Raw genomic sequence first — 21,206 nt, 5'->3', positions numbered from 1 at the left:
CCAAACCAGAAAGCTGAGCATCTCCCAGGCCCCTTCTCCTCCATTACCCCTCATAGCCAATCACTCACCCAAGTCCTGTCAATTCCACCTTCTTAACACCTCTTCTACAAGCTTCCACTGCATTTCCACTTTTTAAACAGAAGAGCTCCCCTCTCTCAACTGGGTTGTTAAAATAACCTCCCGAGTTTTCCCTCCCTCCACCTTCAATCTCTCTCCCCTCCAACCCATTTTTCAGACTGCATCAGTGTTAATTTTTATAAAACGTAAAACTGATCATGTCACTCCCCAGCTTAAAACCTTGTACTGGTTCCCAGTAGCTTTCAGAATAACGTATGTACTGTTCAACCTAACATACGAAACCCTTTATGATTACCTGGCAAATTTTAATTGAGTGCCTGCTATGTGCCAGACCCTGTGCTAAATGTTGGGGATATAGCGGTAAACAAGATGAACACATTCCTTGCTCCCAAAGAACTTATGGTTCATAAATGTGATGAGTTTACAAAAAAGAAGCTCAAGTTCCTAAAGGAGTTGGGGGTCATGGGGCAGCCACAACCTAATTTGGAAAACCAAGGAAGGCCTCAACCTCCCCTCTAAAACTTATAGTAGTAACCAACAGGTATGGTTCCAGATATAGAACCAACAACTTTATCTGCATTATTTCATTTAAGCCTCACAACACCTCCTTGGGGTTAGTACCATTATTGTTAGCCCCATTTTACAGATAAGGAAACTGAGGACTACAAGGGTTAAATAAGTGGTGGAGTTGGGATTCCATTTCAGACACATCTGAGACCCAGATGTCTTAACCCTTAACCCTTTAGGAGCTGTGCTTCTCTCTGTAGTACTCGTTATGCTTGTAGCTACATCCAGCTCTGTAAACACACTGGCCTATTTCACTCCAAGTCTTGGCTCATGCTGCTCCTTTTGCCTGGAATGCCCATTTCCCTCAAAAATCTTCCTGCTGAACACACAATTATCTTTTGTGATCCAACTAAAGTGTTCTCTCTTTCACGTAGACTCCTCTCCCAGGTAGAATTAGCCACTGCCTTCTTGGCGCATATACAGTATTTCATAAATACTCTCATTGTCCCTGCAACACTTCAGATACTTATCTGGTGGTCTCCCCCTAAGAAACTATAAGTCCCAGGGGATGACAACCGATCGACCTTTATAATCTCAGACACTTGTGTTGTGCCTGGCATCCCGGTGTTGAAAGGAAGGAAAAGGGAGAAGAGGAGAGCAGGAAAGAGGAGAGGAAAAAGAAGGAGGAAGTAAGAGAATGAAAGGCAAGCAGGAAGACAAACACTTCAATAAAGGATATTCCAAGACCGTCTGACCCTCTGTACAAATTTTGCATTCATTTTACCCATCACTGTAAAATTAACCCTTGTGACCCCAACAAAACTCAATTTGAGGATTGCTCAACAAGCACTTCCTGAAAACGTGCTGAAAGCTTGTGTCGGTCCCTTCTCTTCTGTGCACGCTGTCCTTCCTACGTAGCCCACCCTCTCTGCAGCTGACGGTTCCTCCCTCCGTTCGAGGGCCACAGATAGAAGATGAGTCAGAGAAGAAAATCCAACCTCTATGAAAGAAAACTAAAATGAACATATTGCACCACAAGTTACATGGCAGAAAGCCACTCAGATAACTGTAAAGACTGGAGAGCGGAGGGATAGTCACCTTTCATCTCAGAGACCATGGATAGCTCTGAAGGCACCTTTTGTTTTAGGTTTCCCAGATAAGCATCTGAAGTGCTATAGCAAGGAGCTTAGGGTTTCCAGATACTAATCTGGATTTTGCACTATGTAATGAAGGACTTGAGAAGGAGCACTAGACTGTCTGCCTGGTTCATCTCCATTGTCCACTCTAATCAGACAACTTAATCCAAGGGCCTGCAGGGAAGGGGCGGCTGCAAGAATGCGTGTCGGGGGTGGATGGATGGTGACAGGGCAGGAGCAATGAACTCCACCATAGGCAAAACAAAACAAACAAACAAAAACCGAAACCTGAGAAGTGATTTTTGTATTTTTCTGGAGTGGGGAGGCATTAGTCCACAGCAGTGGTCAGCAGGCCCCTGTGCCAGCCCCTGCCTCCTCTCCACCCCGCCAAGCATCACTTGGCCTGTCTGCTGCTCACCTCCTGGGCTTTTCCAAGCCAGGAGAGACCTGTCCCAGATGTCCAGAAACCCGCTGGGGGAGTGGAGGTGCCAAGCAGAGGCATTTGATCTTCTGTCTGGAACGGAGACTGATGTGAGAAGTGGGTGGGGGAGGGCGGGCATGCGTGAGAATGGAGGAGGGGGATGGGAGGACCCGGAGAGAGAAGAGGTTAACACTCTTACCACTTCCTGGCTACCCCGCCTCCACCTTTCCTGGTAAGAAACCCTAGAAGCCTGGCTGCTACACTCACTGACCAGCCTGGCCCAGTGTGTCCCTGAGGGGACCAAGCTAAGCTGAGCTACTGTGACTCAGCACAGGCCGGGCCACACTGGTAACACGTGGTGAAGGTGAAGCATCCCTGCTCGCACCCCACTCCACTCCCCACCTTTTCTGTGTGCCTGTCAGCCTTTCCCTGGCGTCTCCTCCTCCCAGGGCCTATTTCTCTCCCACTGCCTGGTTTTTTTCTTACAGAGAATGGGAATCTCATGATCAAATGCACACTAAGAAGTTAGCAGCTCCTGTGGATTACATATCCCAGAGGCATATATGCATTTTGACTTTTGAAAGAAAATGTTGGTGGAGCTAGTACTGAGGCAGAAGACACTTGTAGTGGTCACTTCACTTCTGCATGCTCGCAGGCCCCGGGCTGGATGGAGATGGGTGTGCGCCAGGCAAGAGAGCGAGAAATTCTGAGGTAGAACAAAGGGACCCCTCAAGGGGGGAAAGGCCCTCTTGAATCTCATCCCCAGGTTCATGCTACCCTATTCTTTTTTTTTTTTTTTTTTTTAAAGATGACTGGTAAGGAGATCTTAACCCGTGACTTGGTGTTGTCAGCACCACGCTCTCCCAAGTGAGCCAACCAGCCATCCCTATATGGGATCCGAACCTGTGGCCTCGGTGTTATGAGCACCACACTCTCCCGAGTAAGCCACGGGCCAGCCCTCACCTTGGCTTCTCCTCCGGGTGCTTTCTTTCCTGTTCCTCCCCATCACGTGGCTCACTTGTTAGAATTGAGATTCAAGAATCAGATGATGTTCTCGGAAAAGGAACCTGGTGAGTGATGAAATGAGGGGACTGGCGGAAGGCTGTTTGCTTCCTCTTTGCTAGTCAGCTAGGTCTGTTTAGGACTCCGGATATCTGTGGTGACTTGACCACTTTTGTGCAGCATCATGTGGCAGCTGCTACCACCAACGGCTCTGCTACTTGTAGGTAAGTCAGGCTCACCCTGGCTGAGGGAGAAGCTCAAGATGCCCTGGGTCTCACAGGGACCCCTTTTTAGGCCAGGGATGGGACCCCCAGCAAGGAATGGATCCCCTCACCACCTCTATAGCCCAGGATTTAGCTCCTGGGACAAACCATCTGGGGGCTGGAGATGAGGAGAGCACTGGTTCTGATTTGGGCATAATCAGGAGGTGAAGGGAACTGTGAGGCCAGTTACTTTATCCCTCTGTGTCTCAGTTTCCCTGTGTGTAAATTGAAGAGCATGGACTAGATGATACCTAAGATCTGTCTCTTCCAGTCTGACATTCCAGGGTTCTCTGCTATGACTTTTAATTTCTACACTTTGTAGGGGGATTGGGCTAAGGTTGTTCTATGGCTTGATTCAGGGAAATTCAATCTGTACCTTTAAATTGTGAGTTTGAACAGGGAAAAAGGAGTAAGGGAACCGTGTTGAAAATACAGATTTGGGTGGACGGTGGGGCAGGAGGCATGGACACTGGAGACCAGAGGGCCGGCAGCAGCAGAGGTGTTCAGTATAAACATCTTGGGAACACAGGGCTCCCGGGGCAGGAGTGGGCGGGAGAGATTCGAACTCACTGCATGCTCCAGTCTCCAATCTGTGCTCTATATTTGATTTACTCTTTTTTTTCTTGCAGTTTCAGCTGACCTGCAGGCTGGTGAGTTTGCTTCACAGTCTTGGACTGGTCAAATGAGGCATATATGGGTGTAACAGCTACAGGGCATTGAGCAATGCCTGTTGTGTAGGAAACTGCTGATGTGAGATTTACAGGGACAGTTCCCCCCAACACAGTGAGGCTTGGCCCTATGCTTCTCTGGCTAGTTTTCCTCAAGATACAGAGCAGGCCAAAAAATGGGGCCAAGTGCCTCCAAGCCAAGATGCTCTGAGTCACGGACTCAGGCTGAGTCACCAACTCCATAGTTTGCAACGGGCTCACTTGGCTTTCAGCCTCCCTGGGAATGCCAGCATAGGGCCTGCTCATCTCCCTGTCCTCATCCCACATTCTCTTGGCTCCTCAGCAGGTCTCCCAAAGGCTGTGGTGGTTCTTGACCCTCAGTGGGTCAGGGTGCTGGAGGATGACAGTGTGACTTTGAAGTGCCAAGGGTCCTACCCCTCTGGGAACAATTCCACGATGTGGCTGCACAATGGGAACCCCATCTCAAGCCAGGCTTCCAGCTACATCATCAAGCCTGCTAAAGTTGAAAACAGTGGAGAGTACAGGTGCCAGACAGGCGGCTCTGCGCTCAGTGACCCGGTGAAGCTAGAAGTTCATCAGGGTGAGTCGGTGAAGGGGAAGAGGGAAAGCACCTGAAATACTTGGGAAGAGCCAGAAGATGATGTTCTTGGGGATTAGAACTAAGATAAGATTTGTGGTCCCACTGGATGATATCAGAATTGTAGTCCTAGCTGTAAGTAGGTCTTTGGTAAAATGTCAAAACCTGCTATATAATAGATATAGGACTGCTGCATCGCATGATTCCAGAAATACCCATTCACATAGAATGTATACAATGTATATGTGTCATCTGAAGGTCAGGGCATGACATTGATGCTCAATAATATTTATTGAATAAATTAATAAGTTCATTTTTAGGACCTTAATCTTCTTCTCACTCTCAGACACATAATGCCCTAAGCTACCTCCCAAACCATCGCTAATTGCCTAGTGTCATCTCTTTCTCCCCGTCAATTCTGTATTCAGATTTGCACTTTAGCATAAATTTGGCAATGTGATACATCTCCCAATGGAGGGATATACATGTTCAGCCTGCACATTAATCAGAGAATGAAAGTCTTTGTGCACTGTTAACAGAATCCAGACATCAGGAGCAGGTAGGGGAAATATTTTGGACACAGGGGTCTTTTCCAGTGTCCCTGTAATCACACCACACCACCTGGTACCTGCAGTGTCACATTGCAAGCCTGATTCTTCTTCCATAGCTGCCCCATTTGTACAACTTACATGGCTGGAACAAGACTGGAGGGAAAGGAAGGTGTCACAGAGGTGGATCTGTAACAGAATTCCATGGAATTTGGCCTCTGAAGCTGATTTTCATGGCTCCTCTGCCTCTAAATGTGCCACCCAGCTGACATGGTCCTCACTCTACAGAGCTACAGGAAGGGATGTCAATTTCCAGTGAGGTGAGAGATGGCCACCTAAGACCAAATAACATGGGGTATTACCAAGATGAAGCAATAGAAAGATCAAGTCTGGGAGTTGTTAGTTTGCCTTGAACTTGACTCTAGAAACTGGCTTTACAAGTCTAGCCAATGAGGATACTATTAAACTGTGACCATAAGAATTAACTTCACCAGGCAAATTCCTAATCATCCTGTAGGACACAGTTTACTTATCTCCTCTGAGAAGACTTCTTTACTTTCTTCAGGCAGCATTTCTTGGTCCAATCCTGCTGGACCTCCAGTCCTTTGTTCTTAGCCTGCTGTAGCACTCATCACACTGTGCTGCAATTATTTCTGAGTATGTGTGTTTCTATGTCTAGACTGTAGATTCTTTGAGGTTGGGGGGGTATCTGGGTATCTCCAGTCCACACAATGCCTGGTACCTAGTGAGTGCTCAATAAAATATTGGTTGACTGAGTGTATATATGGCCATTCACTGAGTCCATAACAGGACAGACTGGAAGAAGAATGTTCCCACAAAGGCCACCAGACCATACATGTCCCAATCATAATCTTACGCTAGTAATGATTCATCTCTCTGCTGAAAAAGTAAGTAGGTATATAGGCACATGGGCTTTTTAAATAAATGATATATCTTAATAAGTAATAAAGATCACCTTCTGTTTGGCAAATCTTCCTAGTAGAGAATCTTCACCAAAACATATTCTACCAATTTTGTTTAGCATGAGGTAGATTTTTAAAATTGTAGTAAATTTTGTTTTATTCATTTTTTGTGTGCGTGTGACCAGTAAGGGGATTGTAACCCTTGGCTTGGTGTCAGCCGCACCGCGCTCAGCCAGATCCCCATATAGGATCTGAACCCACGGCCTCAGTGCTCCCAGCGCCGCACTCTCCTGAGTGAGCCATAGGGTCGGCCCAAATTTTGTTTTATTCTTATTACAAAAGTAGTTTGGGTTCAATTTTAAAAATATATAAAAGGGAAAAAATTAAAATGACCTTTGGTTCCACTCCCCCAGAGAAAACCCCTGTCAATAATATTTAAGTGCCTAGCCTTCCTTTTTTTTTTCTGTGCATATATACTTTTTGTATTCTGCCTTTTTAACTTGACACTGTCTCATAAACATTTTCTCATGGCATTATAATATTTATTGCAATATTTATGATTTTTGAATAATTTTTATCATTTTTAATTATTCATGTCCCCTCTTAACTGTGACTTCAAGTTTTGTCTGTGGGGAGCCTGATTACTTGGTGAGATGGTTGTCAGAACAAGTGTGCTGGTGATACAGGAATTTTCTCTCCTAAAGGCCATGCTCAGTAATGAAGATGGTCTCACTGAGGCCCTGTGGCCCTTCAGAAACCACCAATTGCCAAGAGCCCCACCAGTCAGACCTTTCTTTCTTCCCCCTCCCTGACCTTTACATTGAGTTCTCCTGCACAATTTCTGCAGCCACTCCTGTGGCTACCCAATCACCTTATTCCTGATGGCTGCAAGAGTCTTTCGATATTCCTACAACTGCTTATTCCTTCTGAAATCTACCTTTTCTCTAATGGGGCAAACCATCATTTTCAAATGCAGTTTTTACTCTCTTATCTAGGACTTACTGTGACTTCTTATTGCCTGCCATAGCAAATCCAAGTCTAGCACTTAAGGATCTGGCAGATATCCCCAACCTTGCTTCTCACCTACCTCATTCTTTAGTTCCTCTGCACTAACCTCATGTTTTGACCATGTATGTGTGTGTCCCTCTTCCCCATTAAACAAAAGTTCTTGGTGTAACTTGAGTTCTCTTGCAGGGCCCAGTCAGCTTTTTCCCGATAGGAGCTCTGTGGAGAGGGCTTCCTGTCTGGTTTTCCATTATGTCCCAGGATCTGGGTGGTGAGTGTCCCCTTCACAAGAGCTCTGCACTGAGAGCTGAGGCCTTTCAAGCCTGGGGTCTCTCTGTGTCTTTCAGGCTGGCTGGTGCTCCAGACCCGTCAGTGGGTGTTCCAGGAGGGGGAGACCATTTGGCTGAGGTGCCACAGCTGGAAGAATACTAGTCTGCTGAAGGTCTCATATTTACAGAATGGCCAAGTCAGGAGGTATTTTCATAGTAATTCTGACTTCCACATTCCAAACGCCACATACAGTCAGAGTGGCTCCTACTTCTGCAGGGGACTTATCGGAGGAAGTAAAAATGAATCTTCAAAGACTGTAGACATCATTGTTCAAGGTGAGAGACGTGTAACTCCAGAGCTCCCAGAGCCCCCTGTGTGTAGATCCTGCAATCACACTGGTAAGATGAGTTGGGAGGAGATTCCTCATTCTTCCACAGACTTCTTTATATGGGATTCCTTCCTGGTGACCAGCAGAGACCCTGCCTGTCCCTAATTGCTGGGTTTATTTGCAGTTCTCTTTCAGCCTGTTCCTTAGAAGTAGCTGAGAGGTGACATTCACTCTGCAGTGTGATAGCTGGAATAGAAGCCAAATTTCCTTCTCTATAAATATACCTGTCCTTATTTATCCCAACCACCTGGGATATATGAGCCTTCTTTATACTATTCTGATTTTTTTAAAGTTTGAAATTAAAAGTAGGAGTTAAAAAAATTGAAACTAAAAGTCCACAAATTTGTCTCAGTTTATAGACAACAGCATTGTCTGACAATTCCTTAATTGTCACACAAAATTCACTTGCAAGCTAATTTGCTAAATGCTCCCTGCCGCATCTCCATCAAACAAGCAGAAGCTGTTGCTAAGTGTTTGATGAGCTGTGCTTTGCTCTGTTAGATCAGGAGTCAGTGCGCAGAAGCAGTCTTTCCCCCAGACTTCCCCACCATGCCCTGGAACCTGTCTCGACAGGTGTCAGGAATGCTCCTCACTGGTGACTTTGCTGTTTATTCCAATTTTCTGCTTTCATGACTGTCATTTTTCTTATCCCTCTGCCTTTCCTACTAGGTTTGACAATTCCATCCATCCATTCCTCTCCACCTTGGTACCAAATCGCTTTCTGCCTGGTGATGGTAGTACTGTTTGTAGTGGACACAGGGTTGTATTTCTCTGTGCAGAGAAACCTTCGAAGCTCAGTGGCATCCTGGAAGGACCACAAATTTAAATGGAGCAAGGACCCTCAGGGCAAATGATCCCTTTTTCCACTGGGGTAATGAGAACAGTGGCTGCAGGATCTCTGAACCTCTCTCTGGATTTGCAGTGGTTTCATCCCCATCAGGCGTGTCCAAAAGCAGCAGGAAAAATAACAACTCAGAGCCTGGGCTGAGGGCCCCGCATTCAACTGTTTTCTCTTGGTCTCCAATGGAAAGGAGAAGCTTATGATCTTCAAGTGCCAACAGCGAAGCTTCAGTGAGCAGCTGTGTTCCTGGGAACTGAAGTCTCAGAGCTACACAAACACTTTCTCTGTCCCAACCATTCACTCACAGCAAAACCACAACACAAGCTCTGGATGATGACCCCTTAAGTGTATAAAAATGGTTCCTAAATGGATTAGTAGAATTAATGGTTGAGGCAGGGTCAGTGGATAGTTTGCATCTGTTGCTACAGGGCTGGTTGCCTTTGGGGTACCCCAAAACTCCTTCCTGTGAGAACTGCTGGGGAATCTAGGGGATTCAGCAGGACCAATGAAGGGGGTGGCTGAGGAAGATCAGGATAGACCAAAGTAGACCAGGGAGGAGCACCCATGTGTGCCCAGAAACAGGGCTGTCTCCCTAGAACATGAGCCACGGTGGAGGTAACTGGAAATCACGGGAGTGACATAGAATTGAGTTTTCCATGGGAATCTCTATCTAGAACTGCTATGGTGTGCTAGTTTATAATGATGTACCCCCTTAATGCTGTGAGTAGAAAATGGTCCTAGAAAGGGGTCTAGGGATTAGGGTGGGGGAACTTGGAAAAGAAAGCACGGAGCAAACTGTGTCATTGTCACAGGTTAAGCCGTGTGAACTGTAATATCAGCATCTGAACTGTGAAAGCATGAGAAGAATCAACCACAAGTGCACAGGAAGAAATGGGCAGAGGGTGTGTTGGCCAAGGTAGTAAGAATTAGAGAGAGGAGGCGCGTGGACTATAAAAGCAACTTTTCTGCTTCAATATCTAATTCAGGTGTATCTTTGTTTGCATCATGCATTAAACAAGCATTGGATGACCAATACTAAATATATTGAATTCTACTCAGTTAAATTATGAAACTTTGAAATCCCTCAGCATGTCAGTACCAACGGGGTGGGAATGGAGAAGGCAATCATTGCTTATGGAAGAAAGCTTTGGCTAGCTCTGTCTGTTTTAGAAGTTTTAAACAACATTTCTTGATTCCAATGAAACATTTTACAAGATCTTGCATGATACTCTCAGATAAGAGATGGAAAAACCATGGCAATAAAACATGAATGATAAAATCCTTGTTTACTTCCCTTTGTCCAGACTCTGTCAGAAGTTGGTTTGGGTTGATGAGAAACCCCTCTCTTCTCAGCAACTATCTCACCACAACTCCTATGAATTGGCCAGCTGGCTTTCCAAAGCTTTCTGAGACTACTGGGTGAAGGTTTATAGGCAGTGCTGTGGATTGATTGAATTGTGCCCCCAGCGTTCATATATTAGAAGCTTAATTTCCCACTGTAACTGTTGAGGGTGGGAAATCCTATTATGGTAATTGAAAGGTAGGCCCTTGAAAAGGTGATTACATTGTAAGACCAGAGGCCGGCTCGTGGCTCACTCGGTAGAGTGCGGTGCTGATAACACCAAGGCCACAGGTTCGGACCCTATATAGGGATGGCCGGTTTGCTCACTGGCTGAGCGTGGTGCTGACAACACCAAGCCAAGGGTTGAGATCCCCTTACCGGTCATCTTTAAAAAAAAAAAAAAAAAACATTGTAAGACCAGAGAGGGAGTGGCCCAGTCACCAACCTACAGCCTTTGACTTCATGGCCATCCCTACTGGAGCTTCTTGGCTTTGCCCAGGAGAAGGACTGATGATGCCCAGGGCATGAGGCCCCCACGGAGATCAGGAGATCACCATGCGTGAGCCCATGCTAACTCACCCCATAGCAGGTAAGCCGATCTCTTTTGTCATTGATACAGGGGCCATTTACTCTACCCTTCCTGAATATGCAGGACCAACAACCCTGACCTCTATCACAATAGTAGGGGTCACAGGATCAGAATACTTCCCAGGGATCACTCAAAACCCTTTGCTGCACCCTACATCACACCCAATTCACACACAAATTGTTAGTAATGCCTCAATGCCCAGCCCCCTTACTGGGATGGGACATTCTTTTCAAATTCAAAGCTACTCTTATCCTAAACACTTTAACTCCAGCTACAATACTCCTGTTACAGGCCACACCCAGACCTGGCCCCTGAGGCTTCCACCTTCCCCTCCCCCTCAGACAAGGTTAATCCCTAGTATGGGAAGCTTCTTCTCCCTCCATTGCTACGCACCATTCCCCTTCCTTGTTAAATTGCTGAACCCCTCTTTGTTCCCTAATGTCCCACAGTACCCCATTGCTAACAAACACCTAATATAGGCTTAAAACCCATCATACACAAACTCCTTTCTTCTCATCTCTTACGGCCTACCCACTCACCTTTCAATACACCCATCCTTCTGGTTATAAAGCCTAATGGCTCATACCATTTAGTATAGGACTAATCCTGACACGTGCCATGCCCAACAACTTACTGGGACAGTACTATCTCAGGGGTTTTGGAATATCCCCACTTCTTCAGCCAGGCCTTAGCTCAAGACTTATCTGAACTTTCCATAACCTCTAGCACTTTAATACAATATGTGAATGACCTCCTCCTTTAGAGCCCCTCCTATGAGGATTCACAGGCCCACACAGTTGCTCTCCTTAATTTCTTGATGTCCAAGGGATATCCAGTGTCCCCAGCAAGGGCCAAATTTCTTCTCCTTCAGTTCAAGAGTCTAATTTCTTAACTCCCTACTCCTACCACAAAGGGTGAAATCCTTTCTTTCTTGGGGCTTGCAGGGTACCTTCGCCTATGGATTCCTAACTTTAGCGTGCTAGCAAAGCCACTTTATGGGGCAACCAAAAGGGATTGCCATTCCTTTAGATCCCACAAAGCTCATTCATTCTCCCTTCCAGAGATTAAAAGCCACTTTCCTTGCAGCCCCAGCTCTATCTCTCTCAAACCTATCTCATCCTTTTATACTATGCGTCACCAAAACCCAAAGATTGGCAGTTGGGGTTTTGGGACAAAAGGCAGGAGATATTTTCTCCCCGGTTGCATACCTCTCTAAACAACTAGACACCAAAGCTTGAGAATGGGCCCTTGTTTACAGGCCTTGGTGGCAGCCACCCTTTTACCATAAGAAAGATCTAAACTGACTTTTAAACAACAGTCAAGACCTTCTCAGCCATAAGGCAAAGTCAATTCTCTCCCTTTCCCACCTACAACTTTTTCACCTTACTTACATTGAAAACTCCCAGTTCTCCTTTAAACCTTGCCCTCCCTTAAAATCCAGCCACTCTCATCCCAAAACACTCATGACACTTAGAACACAATTGCATGGAGGCTTTAGACCTCTTTCTCAATCCCTTTCCACACATCTCCCCGCATCCCATTACATGGTTCATAGATGAGAGCGCCACCTCCATGACTGCCCCCCAGGTGGGTTATGCCACAGTAAATCTAACACAAGCTATTGAGGCTGCACAACTCCCAAAGGAGGTTGGGGTTATACACTGCAGAGGACACCAAACCTCCAATGACCCCATAGGCCAGGGAAACAAACTGGCGGATCTAACTGCAAAACAGGCTGCTCAATCACCAGGCCCCCACTCTTCCTCTCCTGCTCAGGTCCTTCTCATGGCCCCTACTCCCTTACCCCAATACACACTCCAAGAAATACAACACCTCCTACTGTTGGGAGCACAGAGAAAGGACAACTGGTATAGTCTCCCGGTTGCTATTTTCTCCCTACCACACAAGCTGAGCAAATCATTTTAGATTTCCATAATTCAGTTCAGATAGGCTAGGAACTCCCACTACACCTTCTTCAGCCCTTATATTACTCTCCCACAAAAAGACATGCTGTCTTCTAACATTAGTAGATACCTTTTCAGGTTGGATTGAGGCTTTTCCCTGCACTTCAGAGGATGCTACAGCAGTAACGCATGCTCTCACCTCAGAAATCATCCCTCGTTTTGGCCTCCCCACCAGTCACTCACTCACCAACAGGCTGCCCCCTGCAAGCACACAGGCCTCAGCCCCTTGAACTTATGTATGGTAGGCCCTTCACTCTCACACCTCTCCCCTCCAGTTCATCACCTTTAGGCCAGTATCTCCCTGCTATTTCATTCATTAGGAATCTTCTTTGGGAACAGGCTGTGTATTATCTCATCCCTTCCCCACTACCTCCTCAGACTTTAAACTGAGTCCAGAACAGCAAGTGCATATTAAAACCTGAATCCCAAAGCCTCTCTCGCCATGTTGGGAAGTGCCTTATACAGTACTTCTCACCACCCCCACAGCAGCGAAAGTACAAGGAAAGTCCCCTTGGTATCACTTATCCTTGGTAAAACTAGCACCTGAGACTTTACCCGAAGAATCTGTTAACACCAAGCCAGAGGGGTCCTTCTGCTCAACCCTCAACCTGACATCTCCTCACACTTCATCCATTTTAGGACCCACAAAACTGAAAATCTGCAGGACCTTTGCTCTTCCCCTAATCCCAAAAGGATGCTCTTTCCCCTGGTGATTATCCTCTCCCTCCTGCAGACCCGCTTCACGTCCCTCGCACAAGAGCTACTATTACACTATCTGTTCTAGTACTTGCTACAGGATTGGCAGCAGCTGCCCCAGAGCAGTGTAACATTATAGGAAGATTTCTCCTGGTGCTCCTTTACCTCCTATCAGTAGGATGCTTCTTAGCAATTTCACTGTGGCAATGTGCCCTTTGAATTCTTTTGGCTCCCTAACCCTTCGCATCCTTCCTGTGTTTTTCCTCCTATCTCAGTGCTCCCCCTTACCTGGAACATGGAGGTTCCAGGTCTCCAGGGATGACCCAGTCCTCAGAGAATCAGACTGGTCCCCGAGTGACTCATCTGTCTCTCACTTCACGAGAAACTTTTTGTGGTCACCCCCCTCCCTGTCGATGCAGCCTGTAATGTTTCCACAAACGTCTCTTCACTTTCCTCTAATCTCATCTCAGCGGGGACTGTCAGCGTTGTGCAGGGCCTGCCCACACTCTGCCTCATTAACACCAAACGCTACCACTCACTTACCCCCTCCTTATCCATGCCCTAAAACCGGATTATATTTCCTTTGTAAAACTACGTTATGCTGTTGCCTTCCCCCCTAACACAATTTCTTGCATAGTCTTTTGGCTCATCCCTGACATCACCCTCCAGACAGATGGAGAGATGGAGATGGGACTGGGACTAACTTCGGCCCCCCTCTCATGAAGATCCCCCCGCTGGCTCCTGTAGTGCACTAATTGTACCTTTTTAATTAGGGCACGGATCCTTCCTGCAACTGGAACTGGCATAGTGGACCTTGCTACTGCCTCTCAATCCTATCAAAAACTCTCAGAAGAACTAAGCATAGATAGCATGTCCTCCCTTCAGTGACAGGTCACCTCACTCACGACAGTCACTTTACAGAACCGTTGGGCCCTTTATTTTACTTCCTTACAGCAGAGAAGGAAGGCACCTGCCTCTTCTTGGGGTAGAAATGCTGTTATTATATAAATGAGTCCGGGGTGATCCCAAACAACTTAAAACATTTCACTGAACCCTTGGATACCCTGGCCTGTGCCCCTACTAGAACCCCTAACTGTGGGTGCCTCATCCTACTTTTCAGCCCCTGTTTCTTTTGGTGTTTCTCTAATTTCTTGGAGGAATGTATGCAGGCTTTCACCAACCAAAAGGTTGCTGAATTGACTCTGCAAGGAGGATATCAGCCCCTCAGAATCAGCGACCCTTCTCCGGAGGAATACAGCCTCCCCACACAAAACCAATACCCCGCCACCTAAATCTTTTATTTTTTCCACATCTTTACTCATCTCCAGCAGGAAGTAGCTTCAGAAGAATGAGACCTTTTCCCCTTTTTTCTATACTTAAAAGGCAGGAATAATAGATCTGCGACATAACCAGCGCCACTTTAGACAAGCCCAAGTACAAAATGGCACCGCCACCTCCTCCCCTCCCCTCCCCCCTTCCCTTTACCAGAAGCCTCCTGACTTAAAGAGAAACCCCTTTTGCTTCCGCAAGGACTCAGTTCTCCACCCCTGATGGAGCTTGGATGTGATGTCCCCTCCAAAACTCATGTGGAAATTTGATCCCCAATGTGGCAGTGTTGGAAACTGATTGAGTCATGGAGGCGGATCCTTCATGAATGGATTAATGCTCTTCCTGGGGGAGGGGGGAGTAGTGAGTGAGTTCTCACTCTATTAGTTTCCGTGAGAGCTTCTTGTTTAAAGGACCCTGGCACCTTCTCTCTCTCTCTTGCTTCCTCTCTCGCCATGTGATCTGCTTGTACCCACCAGCTGCCCGCCGCTTTTCCACCATGAGTAGAAGCAGCCTGAGGCCTGTGCCAGATGCAGCTGTCCCAGAATCGTAAGCCAAATCAATGTCTTTCCTTTATAAATTGCCCAGTCTCAGGTATTTCTGTTATGGCAACACAAAATGGACTAAAACAACCCCGATCCACATTAGCATAATGACCCTCCTTGATGGTATCACCCAGCTCTTGGTGCGAACATACCAATATAAGCTCTACCACCCCCACACCTGGTGCTGTCCCCTTTCCAGGGCAGCCCTGGGCTGCCTGCTACTTTGAGCACAGCCCAGCAGATTTTCTTTCTTTAATAAAGCTTGAACAGTACCCAGCATCTCGGCTCACTTTCTTTCAAATATTATACAGGTTAGACAATTAGTAAATACGAAGGTACTTCAAAAAGTTTGTGGAAAAATAGAATTAAAAGATAATACAAATCTTTCCATGAATTTTTTTGAAGTACCCTCATATGATGCCTGTTAGTTCAACAGATGACAAAGGATTCAGCATCATAAACACCATGTTAGGGAAAGTTTCTACTTATTGAGACTACAAGTCACTTAATGACTATCAGCTTACTGGGAAGTAATTGGAGGAATTGGATCCTGCCTCTCTCCCATGTAACTCAGTTCCAAATCAAAATCTCATTCAAGTACATCTGACTGGAGAAACCTAAATCATAACCAGAACCACAGCTGTGGGGGAATCTAGAAAATGCAGTTTTTAGCTTTCTAGCCTCCACAGCACAGGAATGAAGACCAGAATGAGGTTGGAATGGATGGTGGAAAAGCCAATCCACACCACAATGAGTAAACAGAAAAACGAAGACAAGATAAAACCCAAACCAAATTTAAACTAAAACAAATAACATCCCCACCTTCATCCCAAGGTGGCACTGTTACACAATGAGAGGATGAGAAGCTCTGAAGAATTAGATGGTGGTGGGTCACAGATGTGACTATACTGGATGAACTGTGGTAAGGGTATGTGCATTTATCTTTTCTTGAAAAAACAACCTGTGGGGAGAGGGGCTTCAGTCAGATGCTGGATTCCATTCTCCTTCTCCCAGATCCCTGTAGAAAAGAAAAAAACTTTACACCATCCCAATCATCCACAATACAAAAGAGGAAGCTTGCAATCTCCTGGGTTCATGATTAATATCTCATGATCCAAGGTGAGTCTGGAGTCAAAGCTGTCCTGGGAATCACAGTGAGGCATCACATAGTTGAATATCAAAAAGCAGGAGCAGGAAATGACCCAAAGGACAGCAGACTAAAAGAGCACAAGCCAAGATACAATCATTCACAATATATGACAGGAAGCTCAATATCTTCTGGTTGTACCATTAATATCTGGTGGATTTAAGCCAGAACTAGAGTCAAGGACATCCCTGAATTTTTGTTTTCCTTTGTTTGCAATACATGGATGAGTGACCACCCAGCAATTATGTCATTTTAAAGCAGTGGTTGAGAAAAAGGTTATTCAATAAATTGAATGGAGAACCATCAGGTGGGAGGAGGGGAATAGAGTTATAGTAAATAGACTTACATAGACTTACATCATGCCATATCTCAAAATAATTTCAAACAGAATTAAAGAGATAATGCCAAAAAGCAAAAACAAACATAAGATTGCCATTTATAAAAGGTAAAAACTGATCTGATATCGGGGTGGGCAAGAATTTTCTGTGTAAAAAAATAAAAAAGAGCTACCAGGAAAAATATTTGACTACATAAAAATTAGAAACATCTAAACTTCAAAAACATTGTGAATAAAATTTATTTTTATTATTATTATTTTTTGAAAAAGATGACCGGTAAGGGGATCTCAACCCTTGGCTTGGTGCTGTCAGCACCACGCTCAGCCAGTGAGCCAACCAGCCATCCATATATAGGATCCGAACCCGTGGCCTTGGTGTTATCAGCATCGCACTCTCCCGAGTGAGCCACAGGCTGGCCCGTGAATAAAATTTAAAAAACGATTCCAGTTCTCATAATAGCGGAGTAACTTGGGTGGAACTAACCACTCCAGAGATAACAACTATAAACTTGTACAAAACATTTTTTAAAAATCTGTTTGAGTGTTGCTTTGCCTCCCACAGATTTGTCACCCCTTTTCCCCTGGGTGATGGAGCCACCAAAGATTACTCAAACCCCATCTCTTCTGAGCAGTGAGGAACCTCAGAAAGGGGTTAATCTCCCAGAATGTTCAAAAGAGAGGCATTCCTTCCATTTGGGAAATTAACCCCAAATTGGGGTTCTCTTCCCACGTTTATTCTCCAGACCAAGAAGTTTCAGGAAGAGAACATGGGTGGGTTTTTTGCTAAGTATAGTTTAACAAGTTTAACAATAGAAGCTGATAACATTCAGTAAGACAAGCAAGGTGACATTCCATAATGCAATTTTCAAGAAGTTAAGTCCATCCACCAACAAAAGCTTGATTTTAGCAAACATTCTCTTCTTACAGCAATTTCCCAGTATCTTTACATATCAATCAGTAACCTGTCTGTCTTTGAGCCAGCAACCTTGGTCTGTTACAATTCTTTATCTTACAACAGAGACTTTTCCTATTAGGAAAATTTCCTGTCTTTTGCAAGGTCAACATTTTATACATTCTTTTAAGAAGCTAGGCCAAACCCAAAACTGCAGGGCTTTGGAAAATCAGGCCCTGTGAAATACATTTGCTTTATGTATACTCCACATTTGAGTGCACTGGAGAGCAATCAAATCAGATAAAAAATAAAGAGGATTCTGTGGGGTTGCTGAGGGCCTTGGCCATGCCCCAGGACACAGGCAACCAGCCCAGTGACCACCACAAGCTCCTGGAAGCATCCCAGGCTCCCAAGCTGGGGTGGTGGGAGGTTGAAGGCTTCAGCCACTCCCACCCCTGACGTCTGTATGCAGCTCAGCAATGATCAAGCCACTGCTGGAAGCCCCCTTGTCTTCCCTGCAAGAATGAGGGAGGTGCCACAGGCCTCGACCACACTCCCCCTCCTTCCTCTTTCTCCCACCCTATTTCTTTCCTCTTTCCACGCTCCCCCCCAACTGCTCTGCAACAGCATCATAGGATGTAAGAAAATAATAATATTAATAAATAAACTTAAAAAACATACATGTTGAATCAATATCTACAGTTTCTGGGGAAAAAAGAACTTAATTTGAAATGAGCTGTCCAAAAAAAAAAAAAAAAAAAGAAAAGAAAAAAGAGAGAGAGAGAAAACAAAGAGAATTCCATTCTGTGGGCACTCAGCAGTCAGCCAGACACAGACATATAAATAAACTTATGTAGAAAATGACAGTCTAATTGGACTCATGCATCAGGACAGAGTTTAGAGCTGCCAGACTGGGTGGAAATGGAAGGAGTAAATCTCAGGAAGGCAGGCGCCACATGGGGGAAAATCAAATCTGCAAATACGTATCTCCTCAAATCGTTGCTTCACCCCTGTGCTGAACATGAATCGAGCAGAGACTCTAGGGAGGAAAGGTGAAAATAATAGCTGTAAGGCTAAAAGACTACTGAGCAGAGATGCCAGGAGCTGCCCCACCAGAGGAGACAGAAAAACGCTGGAAACAACACAAATGTTCAGCAATAGGAGATTTCTTAAAGAAACTGCAATGAAAGACCGCTGGTTAATTCACTTGGTTTGAGGGTGGTGCTGAAAACACCAAGGTCAAGGATTTTGATCCCTGTATCAGCCATCTGTCCCCAAAAAACAACAAAAAGAAGTTATAATGTAAACATAAGTATAATACAATGAAGTCATCAAAATAATGTTTATATTAGTATTTAGTGAATGTAGAAATATTCACAACATTTTAAAGTCAAAAGTCAATCAGTTTAAAAAACTTGTCATTACACATTACTCCAAACTCATACAATGTACACCAAGAGTGAACCGTATTGTAAACTATGGTTTGTGAGTGACAATGACGTGTGAAAGCAGATTCCTCAGTTGTAACAAATGTACCACTCTGGTGGGGGATATTAACAATAACGGGAGAGGCTAAGCATGCGTAGGGCGAGGGTGTATATGGGAAATCTCTGCATCTTTGTCTCGATTTTGCTATGAACCTAAAACTGCTCTAAATGTAAAGTCTATTAAAAAACAAATAATATGAACATTATGGTTCCAACTCTGTATTTAAAAAATGCCAAAGAGATACATACAGCAAAATATTAACAGGATGATGGACATATGGGCGGGTGCTTTTTATGTGTTTGCCATTTGCTTATTCTCCGTATTTTCTACGAGGACTATGTATTTCTGTTCTATACAAGAAAAATAATACCTTGTTTAAAACTGAGCATATACTATGTGCCAGGTGCTTTTACGTATATAATCTTTCACTCTCAAAACAACCGTTCAGAATAATTATTACCTTTTTTATTTATGCAGAAATGATAAAACTGCGGCTCAGAAAGATCGAATAACTGGCCTGAAGTCAAAGAGCTAGGTAAGAGGAAAAGCTGAGATTCAAAATACTTGGCTCCAAAACCCCACACTCTTTGCAGTGGAGGACACTACTTCAAAGGACTTTAGAGCCACAGAGGGTCTCAAAGACAGTGGAGTTTGAAATGCTTCTCCATTTTACGGCTGAAGAAACTGAAGCCAGAGAAGTTAAATGACATGTCCCAAAGCAAACCGTTGGTTAGTGATAAAAACAAACAAACAAACAAACAGGTCTCCTGGTTGTCAGGCCAGTGCTCGTTTCTGTGCTTGGTTTAGACATAAAACCTTTGTTATTCCCATCACCCGTAGTGGAGGAGGTTGTTTCACAAGTTTGCACACCTTCGTGTAGGCTGGCCGTGGAAAGAGCGCGAACTTGAGAACCTGGGCTTGGTCACTGCTGAACGGCAATACACATGCGAGAAAGGAAGCAGGAGCGTCTACGGAGTCGTCGGTACTGAAGATCGCAAGAAGAAAGGTGGGAAGCGAGTCCAGGCTTTAAGGCAGAGCTGGACACAAGGATCCTGTGGGCAGAAGGAAGTTGGGGGCATCGGAGACGACGAATGCGTGGCAGGCCCACTCAGGGGCGGAGCAAGTAGAAAGTTCCTTGCAGGATTAATCACCCAACACCTTTACCTCGGAAACAGCGTCAAAGCACTTGCACCTACCTGTACTCTTGCTCCCGAAATGAAACGAAAGTTATTCATTCATGATTTTTGTTTCGGTGGTGAGACAACAAACGGATGGAAAGGAGAGGGAATGAAATATAAGTCTCCCCGATGGGGACTCGAACCCCGGTCTCCCGCGTGGATACTCACCACTGTACTAACGTGGACAACTGTCTCAAAACTTCTGCGATTTCTGCTTAGGAGGTTATACCTAAGCTACCAGCGGACCTGCGCGAAAGGTTGCTGGTTGCTGGCAAAGCTGTACCTTTACTATCTATAGACCTGTGCATTGCAATAGAAACATAATGAGAGGCCAAGAATGACGTTTAATTTTCTAATAGCCGTATTAAAAAGTAAAATGGGACAGGTGACAATTTTAATAATGTCTTATTTAACCCAATATATCCAAAATATTATTTCGACATGTGATCAATCTAAAAGTACTGTTAATTAGATTTTTTCCCTTAGTCTTCAAAATTCGGTATGCGTTTTACACTCACAGACAGCACATTTCAACTTGGACGTTAAATTTCCATCGGAAAAATAATCAGCATTTAAATTTTATGAAATTTACAATTGAAGAAGGAGATTCATATACCCACGTTGATCCAAACGTATTGAGTTCTCCAATAGCCGAATTGAGTATCCGTTTAAAAATGTCTATTTATTAACTTCATTTAATTAATTCATTTATTTCAATTAACTTATTAAAATTAAATTTGAAAAATGCAGTTCCTTAGACGCACTCGCCAATTTCTGCTGCTCCGTACGAACTTCGCAGTGGCACTTTCTGATGCTGAGAATGAGACAAGAGAACTCAGAATACAGAACATCCCAAATATTCCTCAAGGGTTGGAAGTTTAAAATGGGAGGGAGAAAGAGGAGAGAAGAAAACCTTCAGAATTTAATACCGACAAAATTTGGCGGGGGTGGGGACTAAATTTCAAAACCGGAAGAGAAAGTGCAGTCTAGTTACAGTTGGTTTGGTTACCGTGGGAAACATTTCACGACAAGATAAAGCCTGCTCAACTGCTTA

General features: G+C 44.8%; 1 protein-coding gene across 3 annotated transcripts; it reads left to right on the top strand.

Moving 5' to 3' along the window:
- Positions 1-3,305: 3,305 nt before the first annotated feature.
- LOC134383368 (low affinity immunoglobulin gamma Fc region receptor III-A-like) lies at positions 3,306-8,735 on the top strand. Of its 3 annotated transcripts, none has more exons than XM_063104325.1 (5): positions 3,306-3,368; positions 4,037-4,057; positions 4,419-4,676; positions 7,497-7,754; positions 8,477-8,735. In XM_063104325.1, exons 1-5 carry the CDS (start codon positions 3,329-3,331, stop codon positions 8,659-8,661), a joined length of 762 nt encoding a protein of 253 aa, XP_062960395.1. In that variant the 5' UTR covers positions 3,306-3,328; the 3' UTR covers positions 8,662-8,735. The 3 variants fall into 3 exon arrangements, with proteins under 3 accessions (XP_062960395.1, XP_062960396.1, XP_062960397.1); XM_063104326.1 differs by having other exon boundaries at positions 3,314-3,368; positions 4,422-4,676; XM_063104327.1 differs by lacking the exon at positions 4,037-4,057 and having other exon boundaries at positions 3,329-3,368.
- The last annotated feature ends 12,471 nt before the right edge of the window (positions 8,736-21,206 follow it).

Source organism: Cynocephalus volans, chromosome 8, assembly GCF_027409185.1.
Source record: "Cynocephalus volans isolate mCynVol1 chromosome 8, mCynVol1.pri, whole genome shotgun sequence".
Lineage (NCBI taxonomy): Eukaryota > Metazoa > Chordata > Mammalia > Dermoptera > Cynocephalidae > Cynocephalus > Cynocephalus volans.
This window is presented reverse-complemented; position numbering and strand designations above follow the sequence as displayed.

Excerpts from the sequence above, each read along its gene's own strand:
- LOC134383368 (XM_063104325.1), top strand. The coding sequence starts at position 3,329 with ATGTGGCAGCTGCTACCACCAACGGCTCTGCTACTTGTAG. Across the intron at positions 4,058-4,418 it reads TTCAGCTGACCTGCAGGCTG|CAGGTCTCCCAAAGGCTGTG; the intron begins GTGAGTTTGCTT and ends TTGGCTCCTCAG. Across the intron at positions 4,677-7,496 it reads GAAGCTAGAAGTTCATCAGG|GCTGGCTGGTGCTCCAGACC; the intron begins GTGAGTCGGTGA and ends TGTGTCTTTCAG.